This window comes from Apteryx mantelli, chromosome 17, assembly GCF_036417845.1.
Source record: "Apteryx mantelli isolate bAptMan1 chromosome 17, bAptMan1.hap1, whole genome shotgun sequence".
NCBI classification, from domain to species: Eukaryota; Metazoa; Chordata; class Aves; order Apterygiformes; family Apterygidae; genus Apteryx; species Apteryx mantelli.
This window is the reverse complement of record NC_089994.1, coordinates 18,568,555-18,595,384: the sequence shown is the minus strand read 5'-3', so window position 1 is coordinate 18,595,384 and position 26,830 is coordinate 18,568,555. Positions and strand designations below refer to the sequence as shown.

Here is a 26,830-nt window from a genome sequence, read left to right as displayed (position 1 = left end):
GAAAATTTGGCCTCCAGCATGGAATTTTATGGAGTAGATCAAAAGGAAGCTACAGAAAGGACCATCTCGATCAGCTATTTTAGCCTCAGTCAGATTTTTTCTGACTCACTTAATTGTGTTACTCAGCTAAAGGCAGGGGGAACTAAGAATAATTTTTACTGATGTTATGAAGGAGTCAGAGGAGACGTGAGGCCCCTTCTAGCCTCAAAAGTGTAGGAACAGATTTTTGATCAAATTTCATAGCTTTTTAAAAGCACTCCAGCAGGCTTCCATTACACTCTTGGTTTCTCCTCTTATAAAAACCATCTACAATGTTTCCAGAGGGACCATTGTAAAAGTGTTCTTGGTATCCCAAGAGCGGAGACAGGGATGTAGTCAAACACGTTGTTCAGATCATTCAGAACTAGATATTAAGAGAGATTTCTGGTCTGTGAGTCAGGCAGGATCACCTCCCTTGCCCTGTGAGCTAGGGAGGAAAGATATGTGGGTCAAGCTTGGTAGTACACAGAGAAGGGTTCTGCTACCACCTCTTTGTGCTGCAGGAGCAAGGCAGAAGGAACAGAGCTGGATTTAGTAGAGTGCTTGCCTAGTTGGCCTGGTGATAGCAAGAGCAGAATCAGACCGGGAGGCTTCTAATGATGAAAACTGATCCCATCCATGGATACCTGCTTCCTTGAAGGAGGAGGAATGCCCAAGAACATGATCAAAGTGAACATTGTTACTGAGGTTATGTATAAGATTTTTTTTTTCCAACCATACAGGCATCTGTATCTGGTTCTACAGCTGCAGAAACAAAGGATTCAGGAGCAAGCAAAAGGTAAAAAACACATGATTTTTAATAAAAGGCAGTACTGCTACAAGCAAAACTCTTCTCTGGAACCACCTCCCAGTACAGTTTGCAATATGTCTGTCCACGCTGGGTCTTGCGCTTTTCATATACCCAGTGATAACCCACCCAAAACACTCACTGCCAACACACTTACCAAACTCAGACTGTGTCCCCGGGTAGATTATTCTGAAAACATAATCTGTGGCTTCGTCATCTTCCTTGTCGGACGCAGACTCGGAGGAGCCCTGGGGACTTCGCTTCCTCAGCTTGGGAAACACCTTCCCCTAGGTGAATAAAACTTGCTCTTCACAAAATTGCCCCATGCCCTACCTGCAGGGCAGTGTGGCTGCTACCTCATTCTCCAAACTCCTGCCTGACTAAAGCACATGCTCTGTCAGCATGGGCTGATGTTTGCATGTTCCCTTAGCCAGGGAAGTCTTTGGGCTGACCTTTTGCTTATGTTGAGAATAAATAACCCTGGTTATGCACACAGCTGCTACAATCCATGCGGCAAGACAAGGTCCATTGGACCTAAACCTACCATGCCTTGTGGATAGCGCTCCCATACCTCCTTCCTTCCTACAGGTGTGGAGATCGTGCTCTTCTCATAAGAGCCATGCATTGCAAATGGTTTGTGATTAGCCCAGAAGTGCGTGTTTAGCTCCTCAAGGGCATGAGCTAAACCAGACTGCCATACTTCAAGCCTGCCCTTTCTTCCTACTTTGGAGGGTTTGTCATTTAAAATACAGCAGCCAATAATGCTAGGCAGAGGGTCCTCCCCATTAGATCTGTTCTGAGACACTCCACAGGGAAACATCAGCAAGAACCCACAATGCCATGTCCTCAGGAACAAGTCCAGTTCCCAGGTGCCTACCTTGCCCCGCTGCGACCAGAGAGGTGGATCCAGCTGCCCATGGGGTAGGAGGCCATTTTCCAGGCAGGACAGGAACTGCAGTAAGTGCCCCCCTTTGGGGAACCTCAGTGGAGGCCTCTGAATCCCATCCTGGCTCACCAAGACGACCGTCCCACCGCTGTCTACTATTAGCAACAGCAACAGCAGAGAGAAGATACACACACAAGTGAGGGAAACATTAGTAGCCAAAAATGCAGAGGGCAATTGTCTTTCTGGTATACAAAACACCAGGATTTTCCTCCTTGTTTGGAATCTTCCCTGAGTCAATAACATGTCTGGGGCCCTGAAGAAGGCCAGCCTGGGAGATCACATCCCTGAAAGCCACAGAGCATTGCTCTGCAGGAAGCCCTTTCCAGCCAAGAAACACAGACAAGAGCTGGTTTAAAGGTTTTCCAAGAAGGAGTTGCACAGCAGCAACAACTTGGCGCTAAGAACCTCTGCCCTGTGGTCTCAGGACATCTGCCCTGTAGTTGAATCAAAACATTCCCGTAACAGCACACCCCAAAAATACAATGATGCAAATGTCAGTGTGATAAAAGCATCACACAACACCATCCAGTCCAGCAGCCCCCCACACTCTGGCCTTACCTTGCTGGTGACAGTGCAAATAGACGATTTCCTCCAGGCGAATAGTCATGGCATAATCCCAGTACACACTGGAACAGAGAAAGAGGAAAAGCCCTGAACTTCAGGGATGCAAGTAGCTCTGCTTCTCTTCACATCCACTCCAGATCCTGCCCCCAGCTATCCTAATGCCTTGGGGAGGTAGAGAAAGGATGTGGCCCCAGCAGCAGCGACTGCCACAAGGCCAGCCCGAGTCAGTAACAACATCCCTCCAGAAACAGCTACTGCCCCCTTTCTACTACAACTCAATCAGAACATGTCTAGTCCCACCTGCCTCAGGCTGTTCCTCTACCCTCGCATCATTCCCCGACATGGACAATGTGATCATGCATCCTGGCATGCATCCTGTCCCCCCAGAGAGGGGCACAGAGCCCTGAAGAGCCAAGCACTCTGCTCTAGGCACCCTGGAAATGACTCCTGCCCTGCTGCAGTGCTAGGAGACCCTTGTGAACCTGGTATAAGCAGCTCTGGAGCCCCAAGAGAACATGTAGTGCAGTCTGAGCCTGGGTTGCTGCTCTGATGAGCTCCTTTATCCAAGGGAGAGGGAATAAACCCTAACAATTTGTGTTTTTTCAAAGCTCAGAATAGATCTGGCTCCATTTGCTTCTGCTTCAGAACTGCGCCCCCCCAGCACAGGCACCTCTAGAGCAAATCTAGAACATGCTGGGAGTGTTGCTGGTCAACACAGGGCAGAGAGCCACAGAGAGACACCAGGAGGAAGCTGGGGGAAGAGGATCTCTCCAGGAGAAAAGATGCCTCATGTAGAGTTTCATTTCTGAGGAGAGCTTAGCAAGAGCACTGCTCTATGAGGGTGTCAGCATTTAATAACATTTTATTTCATCGCAAAAAGCCCCAAATTTCCAGATCCTGAGAATCAGTATCTGTCACTTTACAAAAATAATGCTTAAAATAAAGGCATCATAAAACAGCTCATAGGGAGAGTTAAAGATGGGGAGGAGTGTGTAAGAGTCACTCCTAGGAGACTTATACTTACTTTGTCATCTGGCTCCTCTCTTCTTTGGTCACATCTTGACACTGGGAAGTTTTAGAGCTTAGGCTGATGCCCAAGCCAAGAACTCAGAAAAGTAGCGCAGAGATGAAAATAGCAATTTAGGGGGAGGGTACCAGTTATCATGAAACGGCCCCCAGGAGCCAAGAGTAAAGAAAAGATGAAAGGAACACAGAAAAACAAAACCCAAGAACTATAATTGAGAATAAACAACCTGAAAACAAGTTTTGCTGAAGATTTTTGCCCCAGGCCAAAGAAACATGCTATGTCCTAAATGCTACAGCTTTCCTGGAGCATTTACTAGGAGAAAGAGATTTTCTGTTTGCTTTGTTTTGTTTTTCAGGCAAATTGGGGTCTGGCATGATTCGGTAGTTTGTTAAAAGGATTGCTGCTGTCAAGAGAAATACCCCCAGCACATATGGCAATCCCAGATGGAGGGGCATCGCAATACATACTATCAAGTAAACTTCTCCTAAGTAGACTTCAGCCCTACTAGAGGAAAAAAAATCCAGGGACTCCATTAAATCCAGAAAGACTTTGAATACCTCCACATAAGATCAACTTCAGACTGCACTGATAAATAGCAGTATGAAATGGCACACACACTGTTACTGAGGTATAGTTATTTGGGAACTGTTCATGTCTCCTCTCTCGCTGCAGATACTCCTCCCCTGTTTACAAGCTCTTCAGTTCCCCAGATTAACCAGTAATAACAAGTACAAATGTGAAAGCGGTGTAGCGTGTAGAGAGTGCATTCTCCCCAGGAAATCACTGAGGGCAATAAAGCAACTGATTTTGCATCTTTCAGAATAAACACCCTCTTCAGTTACCTTGCCGAACTCTTCCCAGCAGAGGGGGGCTCTACTACAGCCTCTCGCACCAGCTCTCACAGCTCGTATCTCCCATCACCACAGGCCTCCTTCCCTCTCCCACCCTCTGTTATAAACTTCAGGAAGATTGTTCTGCTCTGTGAAGTCAGTGGAAAAACCTCACTGAGGGCAGCAAACCCCAGATCCAAGCTCTGAACCTCCAGGGTCATTTGCCTCCCCACTCTGCCCCGTGTTAGCATGCACTTAGAGCCAGTCACCTCTTCTCATAGTCCAGATCCCCCACAGAGCCGTTCATCAGTTGATTGGGAGTCCATTTCAGTGCCATAATGTCGGCAGTCTGGTGAAGGGACAGATATCCCGGGATTGCTTCCATGTCGTCTCGCTTTAGAAAGGTAATGTAGGAAAAGAGTGAGCTGGTGAGATGCAGCCTGGAAGATGCCAGAAGCACAGAGGCCCCAGGCTCAGTGAGGCACCTCATGCTGCCTAAGGCCAACGCATGTCCTGGAGCACAGTCCTGGACTGTAACGTGGCCCTGCCTGCTGCCCTGAGCCCATCTACTCACTGATAGTGAGAAACTTGCGGTGACTCTGCAAAATCTCCCAGCAGAGCTAGCAGGACACCTCACTGGCTTGGCAAGAGGCTGAGAGCAGCTGCCTAGCTGAGGCAAGCCATCAGCAGCTCCATGTAAGCAGTTGTGCTTTATTTATTTGATTACAGTAAGCAGACGAGGGAGCCTGTCTGTATTCAGACAGAAGCAGAGATCTTCCATTCCACGAGGAGGATCCATATTGCCAGGACCTCAACAAATGCAGTCTAGTTGCTGCACTCCCAGACTAAAAATGAGCCTGTCCCCATCTCCATCAAAGAGCGTCTTGGGACAGAATTACGTGGAGGGGAGCAGAGCAGGAATTTAAAGCCCAGATGCCCCATCAGGTACTTACTGGCTGCACCAGGACATTGTTTTTGCCATACAGGAGTGTAGCTCGGGAGTTCTGATGCAGTGACTCCACGTAGTCCCTCGCAGATAGTGATGGTCGGTCATCCATACTGCCACTCGAATGCCTTTTCTGAATCTGGAAGAGATCAGCTATGAATGTGAGCCGAGCACACACATCTCCTGCTTTAGAAAAGCTTATCCTGAAAGCTTATTCTTTCCCTCACTTACACACTTAAGAAATTCACTGTTAGAACTCTTCCTTTGTGTCCTCTAAGAGGATTCTGGGCTCTAGCCAAGCTCAAGGCTGTACTTACAAAAGCCCCAGGACTGCACTTTGTTTGCAATAAACAGAGCAAGCTTCAAGTGCCTTCACTTTTAATTCACATATGCTGTTCCCAAAGGACAGAAACTCGAGGATGCAGTGCCCCTACTGCTCCAGCAAGCCTGCACCCTCCACAGCCCATGCTTTCAGCTATTCCAGCTTGAAGACTTCAAACAACTGCACATTTCTACCTTTTCTCATCAGAGGGCTTAACAGCTCTTTTCAAACAGATGAAGTTTCAAACCCTGGACAGCGCTGCCCATCCACCCCAGGAGGAGTGCTGTGGGAGGCTGCCCATCCCAGTCATCTGTCTCCACTCACACAGAGCGCAGGGCGCTTGGTCGGGGAGTCCTGGCGACAGTGCGAGCTGTGGATCCGGTGCCTCTGAACGAGCTCATCAGCTGAGGGATCTGTCCAGAAGTGATCAGCTGTCTTCATCTTGGTGTACTCCAGTGCACAGGGCCCCACTGCACAGGGAAGGAAATCGCAGACAAGGTCAGTATTAGGAAGCCATCAGTACGACACTTCTCCAAGATCCACAGAGCCCAGCATCTCAGAGCAGAGGTGGTGGGATGGCAAGCAGCAAGCTCCAGGCTCAGTACACATTGCTGCGTTATGTAACAGCAGCTAAGAATTCAGAGAAATTCAGCCACCCCTGGCAGTGAGCAGACAACCAACCCATTACATGACTAGCCATATGCACGCAGAGCCCTGCATTACAGCACTTTACTACTCTCCAGGTCCAGGCTTCAGCGCTGGTTTATGCCTGTCAGTATTCCTGAAGGCTCAATTCTCCCACCAGCAGCCGGGTGCACTGCTCTTTATAAATGCTCCACAGCTCCAGGAGCTGTCCAGCGCTACTAAGTTTTCTAGAGTTCTCGCTAAAAAGCGATTGCATTGGCATCACAGAATGGGGAACACAGGTTTGGAAAGTCAGCTATGAAAGTTGGGTAAGAGGAAAGCGTTACCCAATAAAGATGCAAGAATTGGCCCATCCACAGGATCCATCAGGAGAGCTTCTTTCTCATAGTACTTACTAGAAGAAATAAAAGAGAGCAGAACACTGTAGCATTTCAGCCCCTTGGGAGTGCAAAGGGATAGAGACAGTGGTTTGAAACCACAATAACACCCTTTTCTGCATCCCTCCTTGGTGAGGGGACAAGAAGCCTATTACAGGCTGTTCCTGCCAGCTGTGAAATTCTGGGGGAATAAACCTCTTGCAGAACATTGCAAGCATCACCATCTCTTAAGAAAACATCCTCAGGGCTGGAGATGAAACCTCCCCAGGACAGGACACCTTGACATGCAGTCTCCAAAAGCTAGAGAAAGACAAGGACGATGCAAATGCTGAACACTCAGCCATCAGCAGAACAAGCATGCCTGTCTTTATTTTAGTGAGTGTACTGTACCCAGCAGCACTGTACCTGCAGCAGAGTATCAGTTGGAGGCCCTGTCCTGGGCACAGCTGGGCTGTCCCATTCAGGGACCCCTCTGGCCCACCTGGCTGCAGCTCAGCCAGCAACACCTCCAACACTATTGGAAGCTGTAGACTCTGTGGGGGCTGCTGGTAGCAATTTGGGAGGGGCAAAGGGTTGGCCTGTGCCAGCACTCACCTGCTGTTTTCAACTAAGTAATGCACGATTTTATCCAAGACCTTTTCAAAGAGGGCTGTGCGGATCCAGAGGTGCTTGATGGCTTGAGGAGACAGGTTGGGCAGCTTCGGCACTTTGCGCACGTTCTCTGGGATGCCTTGGACTTGATTTCGTCTTTAGAGGCACAAGGCAGAAGACAACATCATCACTGGCTCACATCACTGAGCACTGCAGGAGCACAGGACCAGCACACTCACTGCACCTTGTGGGGCACAAGGTCAGGCTTTCAATGGTGCTGACTGTGATGGCTGGGGCATGCCCAGGGAACCATGTAGGGGACAGGGTTCTGGGGACTGCTCCCTTCAGCCAGTCCATTCCCTGCTCCAGAAGGCCCAAATCTACATTTGAAAAGGATTTCACTAAATCTATTTTCAATAATAAAGGCATCCTGGAAGAAGTCTCTGCCTCAGTAGAGTTCTCAAACCCACAGACCTTTTCCACTGGTGCCTGAAGACAGAAGTTTAAGCAAAGAAGCTTATCTTAGGACAGCTTAAAGATTCCTGCCCTCAGGTAGTTGCTTCATCCCTCTCCCTGGTACCTGTCCAAGGATGAGTAAGTCACTTTCAAACAGCAGTTGAATTACTGCAGGTTAAAGCCCTGTACATTGAGGCAAACCAAATTTGGTTCCAGTTGACATAGTGTATTGATCCATCAACTGTGACAGTTCAGGAGCAGGCATGCTTAGCAGTCCCTGAGGTATGGGACAAGGGACACAGTAAATAGCTAGGGTTGCTTCCTAGAGAAGCAGCCAGTTCACTCAAGATACCAACAGTCCAAGACAGGACTCTGCTCCACTGAAAGAGCAATCCCCCCCTGCAGAGGCTCAAGTTGAACATTGCAACCCATACCCACACCAAAACGCAAGCGACCTGTGAGATAACAGGAATGCTGGTGCCTTACGCATTCTCAATAAGCTGCTCCAGGTCTTGCACCTTCTTGCAAAGCTCCTCTGCCAGAGGAAAGCTCTTGCCCACCTTCATAAACAGAGCTGCTATCTTGTTACTGCGCAGGAATCCAGCCGCCCTCCGCTTCAACCCATACAAGACACAGGCTTCCACAGCAGCTGCAACAAAACAAAGTCAGCATTGCAGGAGAACTCTGAGCTGTGCTGCACTTACGCCAAACTGCTTGTCCCTTGCTGCATGCATGATATTACTCTGCAGCAATGTTTCCCAAGAGGAAATCAATCCCATGTTCTAGCCCCTGCCTAAACAGATAGAAGGTCAAGGTACCCAGATGTCATTTGACCCAAAGCAGCAGGCCTTTCTGCCTGCAGAGCCATCAGCTCTGCTGACTGTAGAGAGATATTATTTCAGTTTTGCAAAATGGAAGACAACAAATTGAGCTTGGTGAAGTCTATTAGAAATTTGGCTAGTCTGAATAAAAGCACTAGATTAACACACGTGAACATGAACTGTGGGTATGCCAAGACATAAGTATTTTGAAGGAAAGTTAACTTATGCCTGCTAAAGGAGGTCCAGGGTCTCCGTGAAATCATTGAAAGGGACTAGTCAGATAGACTAGCCCATCTCAGACTCATTTTATCTGGCCAGTCAGCAATCTGAGGAGAACTTATGAGACTGGGAACGTGCATCTTTCACACAACAGAGGTGGTCCTCTATACAACCAACAGCGAGCGGTCTGCACCAACATGCCAAGCTAGCAGCCTGGATTACAATTTCTTAGACCACTTTGTTCTTTCATAAAACAGGGTGAGAGAAAGGACGCAGACTCCTATGCTTGCAGTTCTTTGTTCTGAAAATGCCAGGATCCAGCTCCACAAAACAATATCCTGAATGCAAACAAATCAATGCTAACACTGGGAAATCTCAGCATGCAGAAGGGTCGCATTCTGCTTCCAGTTCGCTGCCTGCAAGGTCTCTCTTATCAGAGTGGTGATTTTCCCAGCAGAGGAGCGATTGGCTCACAGTGTGGCAGTAATAGCACAGGTCAGGAATTGCCAAGTGCTCGTTCATACAGAATCACTCTGGCTATAGTCTGTTGGAGTAAACAGTTTCTCTGTGGTTTAACAACTTGAGGCTAAACACCGCTGTCCATTACACAGTAATGCATCTGGCTGTGCTCCCCTAGCTGAATGTGTTTTAAAGTGCTTCGAGTAGGCAGTTTGCTTATAGGGCTAGCAGTCACAGCCAAACCTGGGATCGACAGCAGGATTTTGTAGTGCCACGGGAGAGGGCAGCGCTGCCAGCAACACAGCAGACTCCAGAGCGCAGGCAAGCTTTCTGCGAGCTCAGCGGATGACTCCCTTCCTGCTCCCCAGTGTGCTCAGGGGAAATTTGTCCACTTACTAATGATGGTGGCTGGACTGGACTAAAGGATGGGATGTGAAACTCCTCTGCAGCTCTCCAGAGAACTTCCCCCCCTCTTCAGAAAAACGTACATATCAGATATGTGACAACTAACAGGAAAAGCGTGCTATATTTTCTTTAGGTGGGACAGTTGCTTTGCTATGTAAACATAGTCGCAATATGATTCCTTTGTGGCATGCAAACATGGCAGAACGACCTTCTCCCCACAAGTTTCTTGAAGACTTTAAAGAAACAGAACTCGCTAAAGTTTCCCTTCAGTCCAGTCTGAGGAACTGGTACATCTGGAACAGGAGAGTTCGTTCCTGGCCCCTGTGCTGCAATGGTCCAAGTGAAAAGGAGAAAGCCAGAGAGCAAGGCACAGAGACACTGAGCGTTTCCAAAACAGCAGAAGAAACGGGGCACCTTTTTCACAAAAATCTCTGTGTTCAGACAAATTTTTTCCTGAAAAAAAAATCAAAAGGCAATAGAGAACCTGAGGATAAGCCACACGCAGAGGAAAAACAGGCAACGCTAACAGCTCAGTCTGGCTTCAGTGCCCCCTCAGGTCTACGGTGACAGCAATGAGTGGCTGCTGGCACACGGCAATACAGCCCCCCTGCAAGGCTTCACCTAACGCCCTGCGCTGGGCTTGGCTGAAAGGCAATGTCAGGCACTCACTAAAGCTGCACCAAGCGCTCAGAAAGCGCCCACCGCCTGCCCATTCCTGCCAGGCTCTTCGGCAAAGGTGCCTAGCCAGCGGCGAAGGCCTCGGAGGAGCCTGCTGCCAGGGCAGACCGGCGATGACTCCACAGAAAGATGCACGCACGTACAAGCTCCACTGGCAATCTGCTTGCTGGAGTCCCCCGGGAGGGCTCAGGATGGATGCCTAGTATCAAACACAGACTTATTAAAAAGGCTGATCAAAGCACTGGAAAATTACACAAACCCACGGTTCTGCAAGCGATTGATCTGGGTCTGACAGAACAGCTTTCCAGCGCACCGGCACCCCTCCTCCTCCAGGAAACCAAATGTTGCAGACAACTGCACCGAGCCTTCTCAGCAGCAGCCAAGCAGATGCTGATACACCTCTCGCTTGGTAAGGCATTTTTTCCTACAGCTGAACAACTCTGTGGAATCATTGAAAAAGACATTTCATGCAGACCCGTAAACATCAGCTCCCAGGGCTGAGAGACGGTCTCATTATCTCTGCCCTGTTTAGTGCCATGCCCGAGTTCACCACTGAGCAGGCAGGGCTCGCAGCACTGCAGGTCTCGGTGTGCTGCGAGACACATTCTGGGCTAATAGCAGAAGAGCAACACATTTGCGCCAGCCAAGTTCCGCTCACCCAAAACAGCCACTCAGAGTAGTTGGATGGACACCTAGTTTTTAAACAAAGCCATGCACAAACCCTCCTCGCATCCAGACATGCTGCAGATACCACTGCCCACGCAGGCAGAAGTCTTCCCACCTGTCCCAGAGGACCATCTGCAGCTGCAAAATAAGACCCAACCGCTTCATGGCTTTGGGAGCTGACAGCTCTTCTGGGATCCAGAGGACTGACAGAACGAAAGCAAAAAGACCCTCCCTTTCCACCGCACATGCACAAATCATCCCACTCCACATCCCTTCACTCTTTTGCTCTGTACTCCAAGGCTGAAATACAAGTGGTAGATACAGATAGTCCTACTTGCTTGAGACTAAACTCAGAGTCATACTATGCCCAGCCATGGAGCAGACATCTCCACAAAGGTTAGACAGGTCTCTGCTGCTGACCTCCTGCAGGGTGGAGCAGCAATTGCCAACCTCTGTCAAGTGCGGTGAGGAGCCGGCTGGAGCGGAATTGCAAGCAGAAAAGCCACAGGAACACTGAACCAAAGCCACAGCTCTGTTTTTGGAGTGTAAGGTTATGCTGACAAACAGCCAAGCAAGCAAATCACAGCAGCATTTTCAAAACTTGGAGAGAAGTCTTCCTTCTCCACCAAAACCGAACTGACAGTGAGGTCTCTGCAGGACCACACTGCCCACATCAGCTCTCTACCAAGGAGATGGACTTCAGCCTGTGCAGTGGACAAAGGTTTTAGATAACGAGCCAGAAGATGGCACTCACGAACACACGAAGCCAGGGCTGCCCTACCTTCGCAAACACATAGCTTTGAGAAGCAACCAAGACACGGGGCCTCAGGATCCTCCGTTCACAATGCTGCAAAGCTGTGGGGAGGGCCAGGAGCAAGGGCTGCCTCCTTTCACAGATGCCCTGCAACCCTCCCAAGAGATAATCTCTATTTGACATCAAATACTTAATATGCAGTCAATTCTGCTCTGAATTTCCAACAACGGCTAAAAGCAAGCTTGCTCACGCAGGAAAGCCAGCAGATTACTTTGTCCACATTATGGCCAATGCAACAGATTTTCCTGCCAGATAGAGAGCAGCACTCAGGAGCAAATGAGGACTGAAGAAAAGGTTTCCAGCAGGTTCCAGCAAGACAGAGTAGTCATCAGCATCTGTCCTCAACATTGTATCCTGAACCTCTTCAAAACCCTATTCCTGCTAGCAAAAATATACATGAACATGGGGTCTACATAGGAAAGACACTCCCAGTGGCCAAGGGCTCAAAAGCTTGAGCTCATGAACTAAGTGCACCTTGTTGACATTAAATCGAAGGGTAATAATATTTCCATTTTTAACCTTATGATTTTTTGAGCCCAGTTCATAATTTACTGTCACCACTGCAAACAGACACTGTGAGACAGAGACTCTCCCCATCACAAAGGATATAACCCACAGCAGAGACCATACAACACAGGGGCTCTGTCCAGCTGTGCTCAGGCAAGGGGGGAGTTTTATTTCTTGGTGAAATGTTAGAGAGCTTCTGAGGTCCTGGAACAGAGAGTCATCTTGCCTGGCACAATTAAAATTACTCGGGGGTTAAGCACAAAGGCAGTCTTAGCACTGACATGGGCAACAAACCCCTTCCAACACACATGCCCTCCAGGCCTGCCACTGGCCCTCTCATCAGCCTCCAAGGGCAGCATGAACATGACAGATGTCAACTTGCATTTGTCTATCTCCAACCCTTCCCTGGCTGGGAGAACAAGGCCGCTTGGGGCCATTGCCCTTTTCTGCCAGACCACTGGTTTCATCAGAAGGGATCTGCAGTACACTGGCTATCAAAGGGACTAGGAGGGCTAGGTGACGAGGGCTCCCTGAGGAAGAGACCTTCCCCCAGAGAAAAGGGCAGCTCTGCACAGCCAGAGCCAGGCTTGCAACATGCTCTGCTTGTCAGGGCAAGAGGTTATCTACAAGCTCACCTGGCTCATGGACAGCCACAGCACTGAGGAAGCTGCACATACCATTCAAATTAGAGTGCAACAGCAGACAGACCGTAAGCTGTAGACACCCAAAAGCCAGTCAAAAATGCAGTGGCATCATTAAGAAACCAGAAAGAACCAATAAGTCCTTCGTGCCTGGATGCCTCAGCTCTGTGTCGCAGAATGCTATAAATAATTCCAGGCTGCGAAGCCTCGTGCTGTACAGAAAAGCAGAGAATGAGTCACACCTTGAAATCTGTTCTGCTCTTTCGATGCCATTCTGCCAACAGTGTACAGAGACACGCAGGCCTGGAACAAGCACTTGCATGTCTTTTATCCAAGGCCCCAGGGAAAAAAGAAGGCGGCAGCCCTTTTGCTCTCCAAAGCAGGAAAAGGAGACCACACAGCTCCTTTCTTTTTCTCTTTTGTGCATATGTCTTTGGATGCCTCGGTCTCATTCAGTGGTGACAGCACCACATGAGTCTTCTCAGAGCAACTTCTTCAAAAGCAAGTTGTCATCACTTCTGTCATTTTCTTCCCAGCCTCCAAATTAGCAAGCTGCCCTTCAGCTATTTGTAAATTCAGGAGCGCAGCTCCCCCTCCGCATGCTGCCTGCGGCATTTGCTCAGCAGCAGCCACACGGCCCCTACCCGGGGAGCGCTGGCAGCGCAGCTGACTAACTCAGCAAGCCTGTCGGCTGAGAAGCAACAGTCACAGCAAGCTGATGAGGCTCTGAACAGGCACCAGCTTCCACTCTCTTACCTGGAAGCCACAGATCCTGGTGTTGGTACAGAACAGCAGTTTTAGCTCTCTCGGCATCCTTTAAACTGCAAGCATTTGGCCTGTGTAAGAGCCAGAGAGGAGTGAAATCTCCACCCTTGGAGATGGTCAAAACTCAACCGGATGAGGCCCTGAACTACCTGATCTGCCCTTGAAATTGGCCCTGCTTAGCAAGGGACTGGACCAAACACCGCTAAAGGTCACTTCCAACTCCAGTTATTCTGTGACTATAAATCACAGCAGCCTTTAACAGCTGCCTGATAGTCCCTGCACCAGAGAGATTCCCTGGTGGCTTCAGTTCCAAGGCTGAGCCACAGGAAGAAGATGGGGTTTTCCATTTTCAGAAAGCTTTGGGTTTTGCCCTTTAAGGAAGATTGCTCAGCCTAGGACTCTGCTTCCAAAACGCATTCCCGTCTCAAATCCCTGGAAGTAACAACACCGAGCAGATCGTCTCTCTGAGCAGACACCCCACCGCAGTGGAGGCTGGCTGTGCTTGCCCAGTCTCCTCTGCTTGCAGCTGCAATGCTTCCCCTTGCAGCTATGCTGGGCTTCAAGCAGGGACTGCAGGGCTGCCTAGCTGTCATTTAGGGAGAAAAGGTGGCAGCAAGCAGCAAACTACAAATAAAACCGGCAAGTAGCTTTCCCAGCAATTGCTAGTGGTCTCTCCCAAGGCCCTTCAAGCCATACCTTTTGCAGGGGACAGCAGGCCACCCTCCCTTAACGCTGCTTCTCTTCAGAAAGCAGGAAATGCTAGTCAGCATCTCTGCGCTCTGCGAGAAGGAATACAGGTTGCTTCTGCCAGAGGCCTCACCGCATATTGGCCACACAAATGCTTTGCAGGGGGAACGATGAAACCAGTCACATCGGGCCTGAACAAGGGAAGAGGCCCATGAGAATCAGAGACACCAAACAAACCCGCAGCAGAGGCTGGCAGCAAATACAAGGCAGTCCCTCTGCAATCCCATACAAAGCTCTTCATCTCCCAGCCTCCACTTTCTCCTGTTCCCTACAGCAGTGCCAGGTTCTGGGAAGGCCCCTGTTCTCAGGGGGATCATCATAGCACAGGAATGAGGGAAAGGAAGAAGTGCCAGAGATCTGGTCCAGGAGGAGATGGGCACCACGACGAGGCCAGGCTCTGCCCAACACTTGTGCATCTCCCAGCGATTCACCAGACAGCCAGGACAGCAACAAGCAAAAGGGCTAAGGCAGTTCGAAAGGTTCAGGCCAAGGGAGTTTACATCATCAGCTTCACTACACAGCAGAGAGCCCGGCCGGAGACTACGGCTCTGCAACGCTCCGCACTGCGATCTACCTGCTCAGGCAGCACCCTGCGTGTTGCCATAGACACTAACCCAGCAGCCCTGAGCAGCGAGAGCCAGCACACGGTAAAGAGCATGAGAAATTGGTGAGTGGGCAGAGAGCAAGCACGGCTTCTTCCAGGAGGGCTATGATGCCTCTTTGGTCTTTCCTCTCAGTAGAAACAGAATACACGAAACAGAGGGCAGCAGGCAAGCGCAGGTGCCTCAGGCGATCGCTGCGTCCTGCTAAACGAGAGGGAAGGCACAGCTTCCTCCAAAGAGGAGGACAGCCAGCGAGCGCGCAGAGATCGGTCTGAGCCAAGAGAAGGGCCAGCCCCCACCTTGGCAGATGGGGCATTACCCATGCCAGAGCTCTGCCCGGGGCACAGGCACCCGTCCCTACCCCCCAGGATAACGCCCTGCATCATGCCAGGCAGTCCTGGCATCCAGGCCCAAAAGAGTTCCCCGGGAGCTGTTCGCGCTGGGGCTGCCACCTCGCAAGATGAGCGGTTATTGTGGCTGCAGAGACAGACACTCCTGCTACCAAAGCTGATTTATTTTCAGGGCAGGAAAAATTCTACTGTTGAGAAAAATCACGGAGCATCCCAAAGAGGACAATTCCACTGATATTGGTGGATGGAGCCTCATCTCACACATGCAAGAGGGGACACACAATAGAGTAAGACAGTGAACTACCTCCACCGTTCACCCAGCACTCTGTGACCAGCCGTGACAGCTTCCACATCTGGGCCCTCCCGAGAGCAGCACCTGGAGGACCAGCGTGTCTGGCAGGAGCCCTGGCGGAACTGGCCATCGCGATGCTGACTGCTGCTCTGTTGTAAATAACACCACGCCAACGGAAAGGACTATAAACAGACTCAAAAGCAAAGGCATCTGGAAAACCACTGTCGTGCAAGCCAGTTGTCAACCTGGAGGACAAGAGGGGACTTGCTCTTCTTCCACAGAGGTCACTGATCTCTCCAAAACCTGCATCCACTGCTCAGACAACTGCCAGCGAGGAGAAAGAGGCAGATGGAGGGCACCAGGCACCTTGCCAAAGTACGCTCTCAAGGTCTGCGTGAGTGGGTAAACACTTGACACTGACAGGGCTGCCGGCGTGCAGAAAACACAGCTTGTGCCCGATTAACGCTGTCCCTTTGTTTCCTTGCAGCCCTCCTCACCTGGCTCCAGTTCCATCCTACCTGCACCTCAAGCCCCAAGGGGCTGCGAAATTTTGTTCTGGTCCACGCGGCACCTAGCGCAAAGGGCCTGGTTCCATGCCTAGGCCCCCCCCGGGCTACAACAACAGGAACAAGCTCATTCGACTGCCTGAAGTGCTTGCCCTGCTCTCCCCCCTCCTGTCTGCCAGCCAGGTTTCCCCACCTTTCCAAGGCTCTCCCTGGCAGCACTTGGCAGCCTGGGCAGTTCAGGTTGCTCAAGAACCTGCTTTACCTAGGGCATTAACTGTGTCGAAAGCAAGCACTTATTTTCCGGTTTAAACAGATGACTGGGAAACTTCAGAGAAGGGCCAAAACAACAGAAACTATCTGATTTTGTCACCTTGGTCACAAAGTCTCCTCTGATGGTCAGCAACAATCTTATCAGAATAGAGAAACTCTGTTTTTTCATCTGTCAGAGAAGAGATGGGGAGCCAATGTGTTGGGCTATTAGCACAGCTCTGTGGGTTGGTCCAGCCCCCAAGAAACCTTCTCCAAGGCAGAGCACCTGCTGAGAGGGAGTTGGGACACGGCTGTCAGGTGGGCTTGCCAGCCGCTTTGCCCATTACTGTATTGTAGTCTCAGTTTGGCTGCTCTGAGGAAGCCGGCATGTCCTCCTCTCTCAGGACTACCTGCCCAGTGAACTCTGCATAAGGTGGGGATGCAGAGACATCACCTCAAACTCATGATATATTCCAACCAGAGGAGCTTAAGGCACCTGAAACAAGGCTGCTCTCTGTTGCCCCCAAGGTTCCTTTCAGATACGAATACTCCTACCGTCCTCAGGACCTCTGCTCGGCCCTTGCTGGAAGTCCACCTAGGTACCAGAGAGGTTATTTAAAAAATGCTTTGCCAAGATTTTGATGGGTTAACTCCAAAACACTTCCACATTTACAAAATTGTCACTAACCAGCAGAAAAAAAGAAAGTAAAAAAGAAGAGGTTAAGAGGAGGTCTGGCACAGCTGCCAGAAAACAGGCCCTAAACCAGCACAGTATCTGAGCAGATCCTCTACAAACCCGGTTTTAAATGCTGTAACAGCTGTTAGTCTTTCTTTTCCTGCGTTCACCCAACCTGAAGACTCATTTCCATAAATTCCTATTCCATAATAGCAAAGAAAGACTTAACAAATTTTCTGTTGAACTAATTCTCAAAGGGATTTAAAAAAAAAAAGATTGTTTCTAGTATTGCTAAAGTGATTGTATATACTGTCAATGTCCTCCCTCTTCCAGCATGTCTCAAGTTATTTTAAGTATAGAGCAAAGGCCTTCGGGATTCGGTTTGCTGCCAGAATAACTCCTCCTCTGGGAGTAACCACCATCCCAGTCTGAGCACCAAGCCCCATGAAGGAAGCGTGTGTCCACAGGAAATGCCTGTATCACACCAGTGCCACAAGGCAGCAACAGCCCAACATTAAGAGAGCGCTCAAGCCCCCAGGGTTGCGAAGCTCATTTCAACATCCTGCCACAAGAGACTCACCGCAGAAGGAGATGATGTGGCTGCTGTCCTCATGCACAAACTTCCTCGTCACAGCCTCCTCCATGATCTGCTTCACCTGTTGAACAGAGGCCTAGTTAGAGAAGACATAAAATTTCACCCATAAACCACAGAGAGCGGAGAGACCTGCGGCAGAGCGGGCACACGATGCTCTGCTCAGGAGGCAACAGCAGAGCCTGCCTGCACAGGGAAGGAGCGCAGGGCTGGGCACGCACTGAGCCATCGGCACAGCGGTGTTCGTCTCCGCAAGGAAACCTCCCCTGCTGTCTGACTTCTCTAATAGCCACTAACAGAGCATGAGGTCCCTTGGAGAATCACTGGACCTTTGCTTGCCAACCACCACAAGCTATTTCAAAAAGTCAGGTAATAACAAAGGGAGAAGCAAATGTTTTGTTTTTTGGAGAAACTTCAGACTAGGAAAACATTGGGCAGAGAATTAACTGCAAGAATCAGACATCATTTAGATAAAACGCACCTTAATCAGGGTCACTTATTTAATGTTTTTATAGTGATTTTATTCTCTTTCATTTTATGAGGATTTGATAAATTTCATGTCACACAGCCGTCCCAAATGACCTGGACCTATCTGTCAATGCCCAAGTCAGTGAATCACCACACCCGGTCACCAAATGTGACCAGGAGTGTTATTTGCATAGCAATGCAATCAGCACTGCCCTCCAAGTGACTGAGTCTATATTGCTCAGGACACATTTTTGTTACTCATTTCTGGTCCCTTAATCAAAAGGAAACTGTCATATCAGGGGCACGATAAGGGGAAGAAAATAAATAGGAACCCACATAAATTAGGAGCATGATTTTTGCAGACACAAGATGGGATGTCAGAATGGAAAGCCAGACCTGCCAGGTGACCAAGCTGCAGAGGAGAGACTCTAGCCTCAGGGGAGCTCCCAGGGCTGCCCAGCTACTCTACGACAGTAGCTCTGAAGCGCCTAAGGAGTCAAGGACTAGCAGAGCAACAAATCCAAGTACCTCTGGCACCAACGCTCTTCCACTAGCACCTGCGCAGTCCCATCCCTGACAACTTTCACCCTGCCCAGTCCTCCTCCATCAACTGAGAGCATCCATTTGGTAGGAGTAGAGAATATGGGACTCCTCCGACCTGTTCCTGGGATGCAGCAGGGTCACCCTGCACACGGGTGCTAACGAACCCTTTACGAGTTGACACTGTCTGTTATACATCACCTCAGAGCCAGCAGTGCAACGGGAGTCTACGCACTGCTCCGAGAGCGGTTCCCTGGCTCGGCCTCAGCAGCTCGAACAAAGCTGCGAGGAAGCCCCAGCCGCTCTAAGGGTTATGCTGCAGGGCTCGCACTCACAGCTCCCGCACAGATACTTCCATGGTGACCGCGGCCTCAGACATGCTTGTCCTTGGCACTTGGAAGCTAGAAAACTGGACTAGACAGAGCTTTGTTATGACCCTATACAGCAAAGGCAGATTACAATGTTGCGTCATTAATAAATAAATAAATAAATAATCCCCTCCTTTAAGTGCCTTGGCTTCCTATTTCTGATGATCAGCCTCCAATCCAGGTTGCCAGCAGACTGTCCCCTTGTGCTGACTGACTCCTGTTGCAAGCACGTTGCCCTCCCTCTGCATCTCTCACTGCTCCTGGGAGTTACCTTGCTGATGAAGGACTACTGCAGGATTATGCAAACCTCAATTATTTTCTACAGGAAGGACACTGAGGGAACATCGAAACAGATGCTGCTGCTAAATAATAATGATTCTAGGCACCTCAAGCATCCTTGCACTCTCACCAGAGATACCTCTTCCCAGTGCTCACAGACTGAGGGAATACTGCTCAGGGCACTCAGACTTTCAGGCTGGGATTCCATGTGAAATGCCCTTAAAGCTTGGCAACGTGGGAATACTGTCCTGCAATCAGGGCCAAAGCATAGCCATGGGTCCCCAGAGCAACTCAGAGCAGTCACAGCTCTCAAGGAACACCTCCTCCATTTACCCCCATACCTCTTTAAGATCAGGATTTACACACAAGAGGTGTGGAGTCTAATGCTCAAAGAGGTTTGAGACTTGCTCAGAAAGCGCTGGAGAAGTAGGTGTTATTGATGAAGCATGCAGCCCTAGAGTGACCACCTGCTACTGGATATGGCCTTTGCTAGCTCTACTGGCCACCATCCTCCAGCCAGACTGCGTCCTCCAGACCATACACACCACAGCCTCGCTGGCTAAGTCCTGCCAGGTCCCAGCAGCAGACCATAGGATCTGCCATCCCTCTGTCTGTCCCCACCGTCACCCCACAGCCCTGCTGCAAACACAGCAGCCTCTCCATGCAGACCCCAGCTGGCCTCCTCCTGAGCTGCTGTGCTTCTCACAGGCAGCCTGTCTCATACTTTCACCCTTCCTAATCCTGCTGAAGTCAGCAAAAGTCCAGCTGCATGTTTGGTCCTCAAAAGTTTATGCTCCAAAACAGCATTTCCTTTTAAACCCTGAAGTGCCAGCATGCCCGTATTTCATCTTTCAGTGCCTCTAGAACATCCTGCTTTTCACACTTTGGTTTCAGAAAATGCAGAGGAAAGAATTCACAGTGCAAAGTCATGGGTGTAAGAGAGGCTCTGCTTATCAAGGTGTTCTCTGTAAAGGGACAGGGAAGAGAAAAAACAGGAGGTCAAGACTTGGCTAAGCACAGCCTGCCATGTATGAGAGACCTTTAACAGCATCATTTGGGGAATTAAACTCCTTTGGAAGCTATAACCAAGGTCAATTATGCACGGCTGACAGCTTAGTAAAGGAAACCCTTTTCCAAATATGGATTAAGAAAAAGTCATACCTAAACCCAAACGAGTCCCTCTGCATGTCAAAGCAAACAGGTCAGCTCCCTGCACTGCTCTGCTCCAATGTGCACAGTGACTAATAGCGGGTTGGACTAGATGATCTCCAGAGGTCCCTTCCAACCTCAGTGATTCTGTGATTCTGTGATTCTTGAACCCAGGAGGGAGCAGGATTTGCGCAATGATTTCACCTGTATCCCCAGCGGCTCAGATGAGTCAACATGAGCCAGGAACTTGCAGCAGGGAACGTAACTGAGATGTGGAGGGCAGATGTTCTGGTCCATTTAAATTTGAGGGGGATGAGAATTCTGTGTGTGCAGGAGGGCCCAGGAAGACCAAGGCTGGGATGCTGGGACAGTGACACCACAGCACAAATGGTCCTGCCAGGCCCCAGGAAACAGGGAGTCAGTCAAATCGTTCATGCCCGCACACACTGCAGGCCCGATTTCCTGCACTGCTGGGACTCCATAGTGGGGATACGGTGACCAAGACTGGATGTGGCTCAGAGGGCTGGGAAATTCACCTGGACTTACAGCACATAACAGTTTCTGCAGCTTCAGTGTCATGATTCCGCACTCAGAGAGCAGTGACTCACTGAGCTGCAAGGAGAATGCCCAAGCTGCAAGGTGTGCAGGGCTCAGCTGCCAGATGTATGCACAGAATCCTCCTCTCCCTTAATGTTTTATTGCCACAAATGAGCAAAAACTGGAACTGTACCTATATTCTCAGGGCATCTTCTGGCAAGGCAAGGCCAGGTGAGGCTAGCAAGCCCCTTATTTCATGATGCCTGAAGCACAGCGTTACCCATCGTACTAGCTGCTGTGCACTGAGCACCACAGAAGTGAGGCAGGTCTTCACTCGAGCTTCAAGGCTTCAGCAGTGTTTTATCTGAAACTTCAGTAAAGCAGAGGGAACACTGTGAAACAGAAATGGGGACAGCACAAGTCACATCAACAGGAAAGGAGTCCCTCTTTAATTTGCTGCATTGTATCTAGACACATCTTTTGACCTTTGCTGCATTAGAGAAATAGACCTGGGAAGAAAAATACACAGCAACCTCTCACCCACCAGGAACCAGCGCCCAAGTACTTACTACGATAGATTTCTTCCTTTTCCTCAGTCTGATATTAAAAGTTTCTAACAATGAAATGTCATTCCCTTCTTTTGAGACATTAAACAATCCAAGAATATCACTGAACGCTCCCTCCCATATTGTTTTTATCCTAGTTTCACCACACTCCACTGCTTCTTCTCAATCCCATCTCAGCCCTGTATGAGACACACACAAACAATGACATGCTCCCGTGGGGCCATCAGGGTTTCCTCAAAATTAGAGTCTCCCAGCAGGCCGAGCTGCCTTTGTCCTAGACCGCTACCTGCCCTCACCTTGTCTGGCTGTGCTTCACTTGTCAGAGGGCCATGGGCATTTTTCTCTCACATACTGAACTAATCTATTAGAAAATGATTAACCCACAGAGATATAAATGCACCTTCTAGGCAATATTGGTCTGTTCTCAGGCCCAGGAGCTTGTTCCTGCCTCAATACTCCTCCCAGCAGTTCAAGGGACACAGCTGATCATGGGGCCATGCTGTTAACCATGTAAGACATTTTCTAAAAACTCTCCAAGAAGAAAAAAAAAAAAAAAAAAAAAAAAGAGTGGGGATTTTTCAACTCCAATCAGTTCTCTGGATCTGGAATTTCTTCAGCAATGTTGTGACCAGGAACCATCACAAGGAACTACAGCTTCTCTATGAATCACCCAAATGTCTAAATCAACCCATATTTAAAAAAAATATATAGATATACTTGGGAATCAATGCACACAGTCTGTTACCATCTTCTGATTAAAACTAGGAGCATATTCAAATTGAAACAGTATATTCAAACACTTATCAGCCACCTTCCATCCGAGCATCTACATCAACCTAGGGAGCAGCTACCGTCTCGCTGTTCTGATGCAATGCCTGGAATCACACCTACCACCTGCCCGAGCTCTCTGGGACGGGACCATCTGTTTATTCAGCGCCTGTAGAGCAACCAGCACAACGGGAGTCCACTCTGACTGGGCATCTTGGTGCCAACACCTGCATTCACAAGGCACAAGGAAATCTTCCAAGAGATGCAGTTTAGTGGAAAATTACCCATTAAAAGAAAAAAAAAACAGCACTGTATTGACTGAGGTTATCAAGCTAAACAACATAAATCAAAGATATTTAAAGAAACAGAAGTGAAAAGGGCATCGTAACAAGGGCACTCACCTGACAAATGAGGAGCTAGAAGAAAATGAGCAGCTATACAACAAGCAGAAAGTTCAGATCGCTAGGGCCTGGACAGATAGATACGGTTTCATAACAGAAAACAAGGGTTATATCGAAAAGGTTTTCAAACAAAATCTTACATTTGTGCAAGACCCAGTCATAAATGGACAAGGTTGGCACTTAAATGACAGCTGAGCGGGACAGCTCTCCATCCCAGAGAACCCCAAAACTCTTTACAGGTTTAAGCCATACAAATTAGAGCATTTCTCCTTCACTGAACAGCTGCCGTCTTTGAGAGGAAGCTAATGTTCAGACGGCAGCAGAGCTCTCGCAATTTAACGCAGGAATGCATCTGCCTGTTGAAAACGGAGGGGAGCTGGGAGGGAGACTGCGGTCACGGCACAGAGAATTAATTGGGGAACCTGGCTCAGTATATATAAAGTCCTGCAAGGCTTGTGTGACTACAGCGGGTCATCCAAAAGAGGATACGTCCGCCAAGGTACGAAGAGCCGAGCAACACCTTCTGCTGAGCAACGCGGAGCTGCGCCCTCCCACCGAGACCACGACACGACCCTGCTGTCTGCAGATGCCCTCCGGCTCCCACCCAGAGCCCGGCCCCTCCACAGCCGGGTGCCATCGCAAACTCTGCGGCAGCAAGCACCAGCCAGGACACTCCCGGATCCTTTTCTAAAGGTGAAGTGCATTTTCGGTACTGCAGGGATGCAGGAGCTGACCCGCATTCAGCACAAAGCACAGAGAGGACTTAAGAACCTCTCAAAATGCTGCATTCCACCATTTTAACAGTGATTCTCACGTTGTAGCCAGAAGAAACGCAAAAGCTTTCCTCAAATGAAGCTGCCCACTCTTTAGATAAACTCAGTCTACGGAAAATGAGATGTTTACTCTTTTATTAGAAAGGAAATTAAAACAGTGACTAATAATTCGAGCTGTAGGTAAACTCAAGAGGGAGTATTATAAACTATCTGACAATAATGCAACACTCTCCCTTCCTCAGCTGTAAACACAGAGCCCACTGTGTGCATCGAGAGCGCCGTCATGCACGTGCACACCCCACAACACGGCATCCACACAAACTCAACAGCCTTAATTCCAGCTCCAAAATGGAAGATAGGATTGTCTGGATATTACTTTCTGAATCACTGATTCACATGAAGAAGCAAGCTAGTCCTTCCCTGCCATACAGACAAAAATGAATTTTAAGGAAATTATTTTTTCCCTCCTTGCCCTATCTCCAGAACAGCTTTTACCTTTTATACAGGGCTATATGCAAAACTCACTATGTAGTAATTTATATTAAATACAGCAATGGCTGCTCAAGGGACTCAGAGAGAAACAGACAGTTGGTTTTCTTTGACCTGTGTATGCAAGAGTTGTTTGTAGAACCTCTTAGGAGGGGGGAGCTGAGAGTCCAACAAATCTCACATGTTCTTAGGCTCCCCATCCCTCACTTTTCCTAGAACGGACAGTTATTTGCAAAGCAGCTGTAAAGATCTTATCTTTATTTTTCATGCATGTTCTCCTCATGTAATGCACACAGCAATCGGAGATACGCTGTTCCTTCTATGTATACGCACTCACTTCCTAGCCTTTTAACCTGCTCTACAATAAATGTTTACAGGATTGGGGCTTCAAGATGCACAAACAGGGGAACTGTCTCACCAAACTTTTAAAGAATGTGTTTTACAGGATCTGAAACCCAAACGTAGTCAGAAGAGCTCTTGGATTAGGGCATTCATCAGGGATGTGGGAAATCCTGGCTTGTCCAGTTCAGACCAGGGATTTGAGCCTGCACTCCCACATCTGTGATGAGGCCCCTGACCCCAAAGGTCTCGGTCTCTCCTTTGGTTCACACATTCCTCCTTGGCCTGGCCAGTTCCATTACAGCTGAAACACTGCCGCTACGTTTTTGTTTTTGACAAACTGCTTTCTTTCCCCCTTCAAAAAAAAAAAAAAGAAAAAAGAAAAAGAAAAAGAAAAAGAAAAAGAGAACAAACCTTACCTATCTAATAACTCCCAGACCCCAATGAAGGATGCAGGCTTAGAGCTCTCTACTAAAAAAATTCCCAGGGATATGCTTCACCTCAAAGTCCAACCTTCCCCATTCCCGTAACACAGCTTCATGACCGTACCCAGTCCCAGCTGTCATTTACACTGGTGGAGCAAGCCAAATATTACAGCAGTTCCAATAACAGCCAAGGTGCAGAGATCAGGAGCAAACCAGTAACTCTGGGTTTAATTAGTCTAAGGCAATATTTACCCACAACTCTTTTCACCTGGCTGGATTTTTCCATCCAATTTGCTATACAATCTGTCCTCTAGATTATTAAGTGATGATGTTTACATTCACAATTTCCTTTGCCATCCCTCTTGCAAAGCCTTTTACTGGTTATCAAGGCATTTGTATTGAAGCACAATATCTCCCATATGTTTGGTCATGCTCATAACTCTGCGGAATTGTTTATAGTAAGCCAGATGCAAACAGACTGAGAAAAAACAGCCAGCCAGCTCGTGCTTCAGGCACAGACACACGTTCTGGCCTTCAGGAGGCAGCTGCACTTGAACCAGGCTGGGGCAGCCTGCAGATTCTCCAAGCTAGACACTGGGCTGGTTCTCTGTTTGCACACCAAGCAGAGGAGCGCAGGCTCTGAGCAAGGTGATGCGGCATATTACTGCATCCCCCCCGTTAGCATGGACATACGCCTGCTTTTTCTAGGAAGGAGGCTCCATTCAGGGCATTTCTGCCGAGAGTCTGAGGACTCCCAAAGGCAGCAGGCTGGCTCGAGGGCAGCTATTTCACTGAAAGTATCCAGCTTTGTTCTTTTCCCAGTCCTAGTTTAAGATGAAGCTTGACCACTTGATGAACATGGCTACAGGACAGAGCTCTATACAACATGTCTGCTGTGACTCTTCCCCACACTGAGGGGATCAGGATAACCCTCAGCAGGGACAGACTATTTCAGCACAGCCCCTGTCCAGCTGAAAGCAGTAGAGAAGCCACATGCAGAGCAACACAGCACTCTGGGCTTCACCTCTGGAGAACATCAGCAACACGTTTGTGAGCAATCGGCAATTCATACCCAGCCATAGCCTTCCAGGGCAGGAAGAAGAGGAGGTTGTGTTGCATAGGCCTGTTTGCTGGATTCAGGGAAATGCATTTCTCCTGTAACCAACCTCACAGATCCAGGGAGAAAGGACACCTGGAAGAAGGCTTTTTGTGTGGTGACATACAGGCAACTGAGCAACGAGGCTGATAATCAGGTGCTCAGATTCCTTTGTCTTGCTCCAAAAGGGCAAAGCAGCCAGAGGATTTTAGCATGCATAGCCAGAGCAATGAAAGGCTAGAATCAGGTCTTATTTCAGACCCACTGGTTGGATTTTCCACAGGAAGTGACTTCATATAAATAAAACTACAATAAAATAAATGCTTCCAGTGATTGATTTGCTCTTTGCAGAAGTACGTTTTTAAGAACTTGCTGTTGATTTGGTTTGCTGTGAGAGAAAGAGTAAGAGCTTCTACTGAACTCTCATGTAACCCACATCCTGGTCAAAAAATGAAAACAAAACATATACAGAAAAAAAACATTAGCAGAAATTAAGATCTCTTCTGCTACCTCTGAATATGTGTCTCTGGAGGGACTGACATGGGATATAAAGAGTTGCTTGGGATCAGATGATGCAATACCCAGAGGAAAGCAGCTGCACTGCCTGCATCCTCTCAAACTTTATCTTGTCTAGGAGAGCAGTCAAGCACTGGCTATTACGGTAGCAGAAAAAAGATGGTCCGCTAGTTTTACTAGCACCATTTCAATATCACTGAAAGACCCTGGCAGACACTGGTGCCTTGCAAATCCCTCCTCCTTCACCATCTCTTTTAACAATTGTAGGAAGCAGAATACTATCCAAAGTAAATATACAGGGAATCAAAAAAGAGCATCCCAATAAACATCCAGCACTAACAAGCAGTGCTTAGGATCAATTGCTGCTTGTCACTCAAGTCTCCTCTCTAGATCTCAATGCATTTCTTTCCCATGAGCTTGTTTAATCTGCTCTTCTGTTTAACTTGTGGCATCCACAAAATCCTCTGGCAAGGAGTTCTGCAGATGAACTACAAGCTGTATTAAGAACATTATTCTTAATGTTCATTATTGCATCCTACTCACTTCATTTGATGCCCCCTGGATAGTCTCCACTGATCTTCTCCATGCAGCTCTTCC

General features: G+C 48.7%; 1 protein-coding gene across 1 annotated transcript in view; it reads right to left on the bottom strand.

The window, feature by feature from the left end:
- The window catches only part of SGSM1 (small G protein signaling modulator 1), a 47,977-nt gene that overhangs the window by 11,863 nt on the left and 9,284 nt on the right, over positions 1 to 26,830 (bottom strand). The window contains exons 2-12 of the mRNA XM_067307350.1: positions 17,508 to 17,583; positions 8,017 to 8,179; positions 7,078 to 7,230; positions 6,433 to 6,500; positions 5,786 to 5,931; positions 5,147 to 5,278; positions 4,463 to 4,587; positions 3,361 to 3,423; positions 2,331 to 2,398; positions 1,704 to 1,867; positions 984 to 1,113 (exon numbers count right to left, since the gene is read on the bottom strand). Coding sequence (XP_067163451.1) covers positions 984 to 1,113; positions 1,704 to 1,867; positions 2,331 to 2,398; positions 3,361 to 3,423; positions 4,463 to 4,587; positions 5,147 to 5,278; positions 5,786 to 5,931; positions 6,433 to 6,500; positions 7,078 to 7,230; positions 8,017 to 8,179; positions 17,508 to 17,583 — 1,288 coding nt within the window. The remainder of the gene's footprint in view (positions 1 to 983; positions 1,114 to 1,703; positions 1,868 to 2,330; positions 2,399 to 3,360; positions 3,424 to 4,462; positions 4,588 to 5,146; positions 5,279 to 5,785; positions 5,932 to 6,432; positions 6,501 to 7,077; positions 7,231 to 8,016; positions 8,180 to 17,507; positions 17,584 to 26,830) is intronic.